Here is a 10,204-nt window from a genome sequence, read left to right as displayed (position 1 = left end):
TCCTTCCTGCAATACAATTAATATGCAAAAATAATAGACTTTATTTAAAAGCAAGCAAGAGCAATATGTAATCTTCAATTAAGCAAGCATGAGGAGTAACATTTCTTTACCATTTCACTCTCTCATAAGTGATAAGATACTCAATATGCTCTTTCATAGTATTTCTACCCAGATCTGCCTGTAATCCACTACACCTCCCCATCAGATTCCTATCTCCCTGTGTCTGATATCTTATATACTAAAATGACAGAGATGGACGGGGAGACTATGATGACAGACCGTGGTGCGATTCACCGCCTATCAGCTAGAGGGCGCTGTGCCGGCCATAACGTCACACATCACCAATAACACACATGGAAGAACTCACAACGCAAGACAAGCAAGCCCCCAGGATCAGCTTGGCGCATTGAAGCCACCATGGGCTTTCAGGCCAAGCTCGGTATTGCAGGTCACGTGACGGCATGCGACCCAAGACCCTTATGACGCTTTCCAGATAGGATTTTGAGCTCGTAAGTTACGACTTCAAGTCACGACTCACGACTTCATAGCGTTCCAGGCAAACTGTCTGAATGCGTGGCATTCTGGATAAATGTAAACAAGCCGATATGGTAAAAGCTTGAGATTTGGCACATTGTCAGAGCTGGCAAGCTAAACATTGTATGCCTAATTTCGCTATGCTAAGAAATTGTACGTTACATTTTATTTATTGACATCATCGACTTTTCGCCGTTTGCATGGTCACGTTCAGGTTTACCCTAATGTTAGCTAGCTAGCACTAGCTATCTCTTCTCAACATATTTGGGCATCATTACATACACATAGCAGGTTGTAGTGCATAATCGTTTGTATTATTTTGATTACAACGTACAAATTTACTTTACGTTGCCCTTAAGTTATCTTTGTCGCCATACCCATGGGGGATGCCATCTTGCTTAGAGGGCTGTGTGACGTCAGAGAGCGCAACTGGGAGTACATCGATCTGTACGAGTTCACGGGTGGGAAGTTACGGGTTTGACTGCCATTCCAGAGCATTTTCACGAGTAGGAGGTCGGAAAAACACGAGTTACGGGTTGCCTGGAACGCGCCATTATTTCCCATGGTTTGTGGATTATGATAGATAGGGCTAGAAAAGGAAAACTAAATTTTTCTGGGTATCATTCAGCCTCAGAGACCAATCTAATCAATATGAACTTTTAATTCAATTGTTTTTTTTTGTTTTTGAAGCCACCAATACCTGTATCGAGCCCATTGAGGTCTTCCAATTTCAGTCAGACACCCGGTAACTGTTCTTCTGAAATATCGGCCATCTGGGTTTGGTTTATATAACCAGCCTGGTGGAATCCAGCAGTTTGCTGGAGTCGTTGAGTCGGGTGTTGGGGATAAGACCTCCCTTTGAGTTGGATCCCTGGATTACACGGACAAACCTCTGGGTAGACTTGTCGAACATCACTAGTGAGGGCTAAAGCCTGTCTGGAATAACATTACACATGACACTTTAGAACAATCAATCAATCAATCAAAGCTTTATTTGTATAGCGCATTTCATACCCAGAGGCAACACAATGCGCTTTACAGAGAACAAGGGAGGTGGGCATACGACCCACTCTCTACATATTCCAGAGGGAAGCAAAAAAACAGTAATCACTGTGTCAACAACATTGACACATGCAGTTTATGACTGTTTCAATATCTACAGTATATGTATTTATGATAGTATATTACAGTAATCCACATAAAAAATGCTGTGTGTAGGATCTGCCTCTAGGGGGAGCTCTTGAACACCAGACCATCAGACTACATCTATATTGTATATAGAATTATATGGCTGGTCACAAATTATTCAATCCTATTCATTTATCACCAATATCCCTGGGAAAAGCTAAAATTGCTCTTTCTCATACAATTGTGCTGCTGGATTAAGGTTTTTATTCTTTAGGAATTAAGACTGCTTTTACAGTAGGTATGATGTGAAGTTTCTTTATGAATTAAGACTGCAGTTAGGTATGAAGTGAAGTTTCTTTATGAATTACGACTGCAGTTAGGTATGAAGTTATGTTTCTTTATGAATTCAAACTGCAGTTAGGTATGAAGTTATGTTTCTTTATTGAATTGATGTTGAATTGAAGTTAAGTTTCTTTAAGACTGCAGTAAGGTATGACGTTATGTTGCTAATATTGGTAGGTTGTCACACACAGCAGTTTGCCAGATGTGGCTCAGGAGTGAAAAATTATCCCCATCCATTGTCAATGCTAGGGGGGTGAAATGGACATATCTCGACGTAGGAATGTCACAGAGACAAGGAGTTTGGATATAAAGTTATCGACCTAATGAATGCAGCAATACCAAACATTACTACTCGCACGTGCGCATGCACAGAGCCACAAAATGCATTAATTGGCGGAGGTCTGTGCTCTCTCAAGCACCATCTCGTTTCTGTTAAAGCAGAGGGCTGAGCATCTTCTTGTCAACAAATGAACACCTCTCTTTTTCAGACACAAGAGGGAGTCAGAGTGTAGGGAATAAGCCATTTCCTGTTTGTTCAAAGACAGCTCTTTGAGCTGCAGGAATCAGGAAATTAAGTTGACCATCTTTTGAATAAAGGCTCAAAACAAGTGTCAACGACATTTTAGAGGACTATTTCGTAAATATGTTTATGACAACCTTGGTAGCATGATCATTGATTGATTACTGCATGATTTAATGATGTATTATTAGAAAACAAGAAATATTGACCTGTAGGTCTACTGTATGTTCCTTCAGAACCAGATTCTGTCTAGTGGCACTTGGAAGTGTCCCCCATCCCCAACCCACGTTGACCTTTTACATACCAACAAACCTGTGAGAAGGTATACATTTAACAGAATCAAAATTGACTGTGAAAACATTTAAAATGTTATTGTACAGTAGGCTATATCAGTTGCACTTACTTTTTTTTTCTCTTGTCTTGTCGTATACCGTCTTGGTTGCTTCTGTGTGTTTGTTTCCTGTACTGAAGTGATTGTCTACCTGCGCCAGTGTCCCTATAAGAAAATGAGGAATAGAACATCATAGTCTAGTTGATAATCAAGTTAATACAGTAAAAATGACAATTATACTACCAACCGTGACCCTAATTGCGTTGCTATATGTGTGGTATAAATACAGCTGAGTTGAGCTAACGTACTTGTGATTACCAGGTCACGAGTACAGCTACTGTTGGGTGAAGTTAAGGCATTGCCTCTCCTCTCCTTCTGAGACATGAAAGCTGGTATTATATATATATATTATTATATATATTAGGGTAGCGGAAGGATTGGATGCAATGCGCCAAACATTAGTGGGGTGTACAGACGGCCTGGTAGTCCGTTTTTCTGTTTTCAGATGATCATTTATTATACGACATCTGTAAAAGCATCACTGCTCACAGTTGACTTTCGATTGGTCTGATTACAACTCGTCAGTTGTTGTTTCTTCTGTCAAAGAAACACAAGAACAGAACAATGTAACGTTATATATCCTATCCCTACTAACACAATCAGGTTGCAGCAATGTTGCAGAAACGTGCAATTTAGACTTTTGTATGGTCCACTCAACGTCAAGTTAAACGTGCATGCAACGCAAACGCGGTATCTGCACACAAGTTGCTGCAACGTGCAGGTCCAACGTGTCTGCAACGTGCCTGCAATGTGTACACAACGTTGTGATTTCCGCGATGATTTCGATGTATATTGCTGCAACGTTGTATACACGTTTATATATTACTTTGTTACGTTGCTGCAACGTGGTCTACACTTCCGTTGGCTACATTTATAATTTGCATTACAAAACAAATCAGCTCCTTGCACAAGCTCCACTACTTCCTGAAACTCTACAGGCATATTTCTTTACCGTCCTATACTATTGGATAGCAATTGCGATGAATCCGGTGTGCAGCACACCTGATCAATCACTTCCATCCACTAGTATAGGACAGGAAAGAAATACGCCTGTAGAGTGTCAGGAAGTAGTGGAGCTTGTGCAAAGAGCCTATTAATGTCATAGTCAATGCAGCAAGCAAAATTATGGTACAAAAGTTATGACAACACCATTCAGTCAAGAACAATTTATTTTATTAAAAAAGTACACAATGTCTGGCCTGCAACATGATAAACAAGTTTAAAAACAAAAAGGATTAAAAAAAAAAAATACAAAAAGTTATTTACAAAAAAAGTTATTTAAAAAAAAAAAAGGCAGGCTGTGCTCAGATAGGCTGGGGGGGGGGGGGGGGGCTGTGCTCAGATGGGCTGCGGGTGGGCGTCAGATGGGCTGGGGGGCAGCTAGGAAGGGAAGTCTTCCTCATCAGAATGCTGGGGAGTGCTCAGATGGACTGTTCTTGGATGGGCTGTGCTCAGGCGGACTTCTGCAGATACCTAAAGACACAATGAAATGGCCGTAAATACACAACGCACATACATGCACAAAAAAGTGGTACACAATCTTTGGAACCATGCAGTGTCACTGGGTAGGAGAAACCAAAAAAAATGAGACATCACTTACCCTTCTGCATTTAGCAGGGGCATGTTTCAATGTCTCCTGCAGCTGGGCGGCCACCTCCGCCATCGTAGCCTTTGGCATGGAGACCATCACTGCACCTTTAAGTTATCAAGAAAGGTAATGGTTTCAATTCACATCGGTCATGGAACAAAGACGATGTATTAAAAAATATTCAAAATATGAACCATTTCTTACGTGTTAGAACATTGAAGAGTGTCATACTCTTCAGTGGCTTCTTCCCCTTCTTCCCGTGCACACTGTAGGCGCTCCACACCGCATGTGTGGCTACAGCTGACAGCACCCGCCGGACTGTGTCCGCCAAGTCTCTGCCACCAATGGCACCTAGGTATTGTGTCTGCAAAACAAAGACAATCATTTACTGTACCCTTACCTGCACTGCAAAAATAAGACAAAGTTCCGCCCTGCAGACACTCACCATCTTCCTCTGATGTTCCCGGTCCTTCAACCTGGCCTCACAGACCTGCAGCTCCTCGTCCGTTTGGGCAGGGTTCAGTACATCCAGCACTTCTCCCTGGGCTCCAGACTCCACAGGCCGCGTGCTCTGGGCCAGTTCCCTCACAGTCCGTGCAAGCTCACGGAGTTGCTCCCGCATCTCTGAGAACTGCTGATGTACAGACCTCTGGAAATCTAGATAAACACAGATGTGGCTATAAGTACATTGACATAAAACTAAATGAAACTCAAAATATATCCCTGCATGCAACATGAAGTAGTCCCATACCAGCATCTGCAGAGCAGCATCGATTAGGTAGAGGGGTACATGGAGTCAATGGTGCTGGAGCCGTTTTATTGGGCGACGGCATCACAGACCTAACTGAAAAACAAAAGGGATAAAGGAAAGGGATTAGCAGGAAACTGTATGGTGTTGGCAGCATGCTTTGGCTTCTGGCATTTGAAGGAAAATAAATTAAGACATTAACAGGTAGACATCAAAACACCACAGCAGTACATGCCACTCTTACCTGGTCTGGCTGGGGTGCTATACATGAAGCCTGGGCTCGCATGGTTTTCGCTCACAGGGGATGAGCTCGGAAAATCTGCAAGATGAGTAAATGGTATTCAATCTAAAAAAGCCAATCACAGAGCTAACTGAAAACCTAAAGGGATTAGCAGGAAACTTTATGGTGTTGGCTTTGGCTTCTGGCATTTGGAGGGAAACTAAATAAAGACAAGACAGGTAGACACCACAGCAGTACATGCCACTCTTACCTGGTCTGGCTGGGGTGCTGTATGATCTGGCTGGGGTGCTATACATGGGGCCTGGGCCCCGCTCGCCCACATGGGACAAGCTTGGAAAATCTGCAAGATGAGTAAAATGGTATTCAAAATAAATAAAAAATAGTCCAACTATCAGTGTGCAGTAGGCATAGACATTTCTTTTCAACACAAACATGCATACCTGGATTGTACAGCACACGTGGATTGTACTGGACCGCTGGCAGAGGCCTTTCAACTCCGGCACCTGGCACCTGGTCTTTGGCCTGCATAGTGGGGACCAATGGCTGCCCGGGGCTTGGAATATGTAGTGGAATATCAGTAAATTAGCTCAGATTACTCGATTTCAAAAGTACTACTCTTTTGGGACTGTTGAATGCACTTTAGTATATTACCTTCGTCACTGGAGTGATAGCGCGTGTTGCGCCGTCTCTTTCGAACGTCTTGGCACTCGTCCATTGACGACTGCTGCGCAAAGACTTTTGCCATGAGCCTGGCACCTTCGTAATGATCTGTGTGCATAAAGTACCATAATCAATACATTTCAGCCATCCTTTTTTCCTCAGAATAATGAGTTATGATCTTCCCCCCACCCCCATCAGTATTTTTTAATAGCTTAAAATGCAAACAGTACCAGTTGTGGACTTTGGGAAAACCCGGACTCTGTGGAGCGCCCAGCCAGGGTTAGGTTCCACACAGCTCTTTATCCGTTGGCTGACTCATTCATTGGCCAGGAACACATCTGCAACTGTGAGTGAAACCATTAGTAGCCGCTTCCCTGTACAATTGAAAAGTAGCACACCAAACACACAAACATGTTCTTAGCCCATCCTTTTTGGAGAGCCAGGATACTGGGACAACCGACAGTGTCCTCCCCCAGAAACTCCACACTGCAATAGTCTGCCCAATAAACAAAAAAATATTAAGTTTATAAACACACAAGGACCCTATGGGAAAGTAGGCAGAGGGGAAGAAGCGACTAAAACAACAATTCAACAAGTCATTACAGCCGATAAGTAATTAGTGACACGCCACTATTCTATTCTTTTTTTTTTATTCTCTGCCGGCCCAGGACAGATGCGGTCAATGGCGGTCAATCATCAATCAATCGTGTGGGAAACATGAAGCTAGTTTAGGCATTAGCCACTGCAGTGCACAGAATAAATGTATAAGGCCTGTGAATCACGCGTTACTACTCGCAGTTTTAACAGGAACGCCTGTTTTTGACTCGAACTCCAACAATACACACCGATACTACTAATGTGGCAAACAAAGCTGCCTCCATCTTTGTTTCGAGCTATAACGCTATTGTCCATGGTAACCCGCTTACCTCGTGGGTGGCATTGTTCTCAGTCTCCCACTTTACAGACAAATGGAAAATATATAAAGCATTATCTTGGCTTCGCCTTCACCTTTGCCTATGTAAAATTAGCCTAAGATTCGTGATGGCCTTAGAAAGCCTGACACGAGCGAGCTCCCAATGTGAGTCTCAAATTCAGCAGAGTCAAACAAACAATCCTGAACAATTCCTGAACTTAGTTTAGCGTGCAGGTTATGAGTTACTTCTGTTTACTTAAATTATTACCGGTAAGTAAACAAATAAATAGCTAAACCAACAGTCAAATCAATGTAATTTGATGAGGAAAAAAACCCCGAGGTAACTGGTATAACTTACCAGAGATGAAGTGCGCACCACACTGTGGTGTTGTTGGTCCCCAATCTGTTCTCTTTATGGCTTTAAACCACAGCTTTCGACGGTTCCTCTGAAAAGGGTGACATCTCGAGGGGATGCTGAAGAATCTGAGGCCATCATCTTGTCCTTTTCTGTTTGTACAGTTCACAGCAGCTTTGAGGCATAATTAGCTACATGAAACGAGTAGCTAGCGAGTTCGTTCCTCGTTCGCTCGTTCCTTTTTACCGAGAGGCTGCGTGCTCGCTCTGCTGTGACGTAGGCGGCGAACCCATCTATAGGGAGGGAAAGTAATCTCATCGCCCCCTAGTGGTAGCGTTCCATAATGCCGAGAGAATTAATGGGTTTTCTCGACACGTCTTTTGAAAAATGATATCTTGATCGACACCGAAAAGTTAGAATTTTTTTTAATTAATGAAAAAGCATTCAATTTATAACAAACAGGGAAATATACAATCAATAACATTTCTAAGATGCGTTATTAACCTCAACATACAGTACAATATGAAGGATATAAGCGAAAATTAAAAAAAATTAAAAAAGACAGGAGCAGTTTGGCAAAGAATCCTCCCTACTTCAACTGTGAACCAGCAAGCAGTGACGTCAAGGGATAGCCCGATAGCAATCCTAATGCTAGCCTAATAGGACTTTAATCCAACGTCACTGCAACGTTTATTTAATGACGTTGCAGGGACCCATATTGCAAATGTTTCTGCAACGTTGCAGAAAAGTCTAATTAGACTTAGGAGGGTAAAGTTATTTTCGACCTTAGATGGACGTTGTCACAACATCGCCTGATGGTAACGTTGCAACTTACCTAAGTACAACTTATGTGCAACGTTGCTGCAACCCACTGTGTTAGTAGGGATGGTCATTGAAAATAGTCGCTGCGCACATCCGTACTGTAAACTGGATTACAGTGGTTACCATTGTTGGGCACGTTACTGTACCTCAAAAGGAGAAGCTTCTCAATCTTTTGATCTGATAGCCTACAGTATGTTACAGTAGTATAAACTTATTTATTTCAATATTTTGATTGGGGTTTTTAAATGGGAGAAATGAACACATATAGGTGAAAACTAGAGTTTTTGAGCTTAATGTTAATGTATAAAAACTACAGATTTTAATCTTAAAGGTACCGGATGTAATTTATGCAAATTTCAGAAGGTTTCAAATTTCAAAATGTCATTTCTAGCACGTGCACAAGAACGCACAAGCAAGCGCACGAACACTAATAGTGACGTTATACCCACATCTTCCAGGAGTTCATCTTCCAGGAGTTCGTTCTATACAAAACATTAGCTCAATATCATTTAGCGAAGAAAATACAAGGTAGGACATACATTTGAGTGATTCAACATGTTTATTAGACAACAAGGAACCATTTAATCGAGGAATTTGAAAAACTGTTTTTTTTTATTCATGTTACATTGGGTACCTTTAATGTTGATGTATAGGCCTAGAAGATTATAGAACAGTCAGCTCTCAGCCCCGCTACCTGCTGTAGGCTATGGAGGTGAATACAGAATATAGTCACTAGTGACTTAGTGAATTACTTTTTAATAATGTGTAGTAGACTAAATGAAATTAATCGTGAAATTAAAATCCTATGTTGCAAAAGGAATGGGCATTTTTAACTATTGGCCATCCACAATGATATTAATCAATAGGCTAACTGACGTATCTTATAGGTAACGTGTCTGTTCGTAGCATAAGATTTAAAGAAATCAGGAGTAGGCTAGTTTTTCTGCCTGCAATACAGTAATTTAAGATCAGAATTGCATTTGCACCTTTTCCTGAATAATAACGAGGAACGAGGGTAGGAAAAATACCCATGTCCATCGCATTTGTGCTTTCCTGAATAACTGATGCGGGTACACACCTTATGGGCACCTACACATAGATTACACTTTACCAGTATTTTGTCCTTGATCTCGAGTAGGGAAAAATAATGTCCGTATTTCCATGACAGAGAGCCCCCGATGTCAGAACCATAGACAGCTGTCAGCCGTGTAGGCTAGGGATTGATGCAGTGCAAGTTGACGTTAGATCATAAACAGGAAATGTAGGCTGTTTGTCCATTGCGCAAAAGTAACGAGTAACAAGCCCATTTACATTTTAGTGACTGTAACTGCGTTATTTTAGTTTGAAAAGTAATTTGCTACATTAGTTACTCCCAAAAGTAGTGGCTTAAAAGCTGGTCAGTCGTGCACTCATTGAGAGCGACTGGCCTCGCTCTGACAAGCATACATCTGTGTTGTGTTGTATTTTCTGTGTTCTCATGTTGTTTTTATTCTGTATCTTTTGTTGTGTTTTATGTACTCTGACCTGCCAACGGGACTGCAGATGCTAATTAGCTTGAAGCTAGAATCTGGTACAGTGCATTATATGTTGTCATAGTAGCCTATGCGTAATGTATATGTTTTAACTGTACGCTGTCCCTTTTAAATAAATAAATACATAATAAATACAGTGGCTGTAGAATGGGAATTTGTGTGAAGCTAGTTCAGGATGTGGATGGTTGCTTTCGCCCTTGGCTGTCTATTAGAACAGTGGTATCCAATGATGACGATTTGGGTCCAAGATCCATGTTTATTGTTGGCACTTTTCTTTTAGTTGTCTTTAATCCAGATGTTGTATGTTCTAAAATAAACAGTCAAACATTGCAGTATCAGCAATACAATGACTAAACAATACAGAAAGAATACAGTCTCATGACAAATTAAATCACTGGTGACAACACAATTATGGCGCATGTCGCCATCT

At 41.5% G+C, this 10,204-nt stretch overlaps 1 protein-coding gene across 1 annotated transcript; it reads right to left on the bottom strand.

Moving 5' to 3' along the window:
• Positions 1–4,285: 4,285 nt before the first annotated feature.
• On the bottom strand, positions 4,286–5,125 carry LOC311327921 (uncharacterized protein; the record flags this gene model as incomplete). The annotated part of the gene is made up of 4 exons (XM_084461031.1): positions 4,286–4,388; positions 4,516–4,610; positions 4,708–4,867; positions 4,949–5,125. The coding sequence occupies 4 exons, from the start codon at positions 5,123–5,125 to the stop codon at positions 4,296–4,298; spliced, it is 525 nt and encodes a 174-aa protein (XP_084317157.1). The 3' UTR covers positions 4,286–4,295.
• Positions 5,126–10,204: the final 5,079 nt, after the last annotated feature.

The sequence above is a fragment of the Borostomias antarcticus genome (assembly GCF_949987555.1).
Source record: "Borostomias antarcticus genome assembly, chromosome: 35".
NCBI lineage: Eukaryota > Metazoa > Chordata > Actinopteri > Stomiiformes > Stomiidae > Borostomias > Borostomias antarcticus.
The sequence above is the reverse complement of the archived record's forward strand: the minus strand, read 5'-3'. Positions and strand labels throughout refer to the sequence as shown.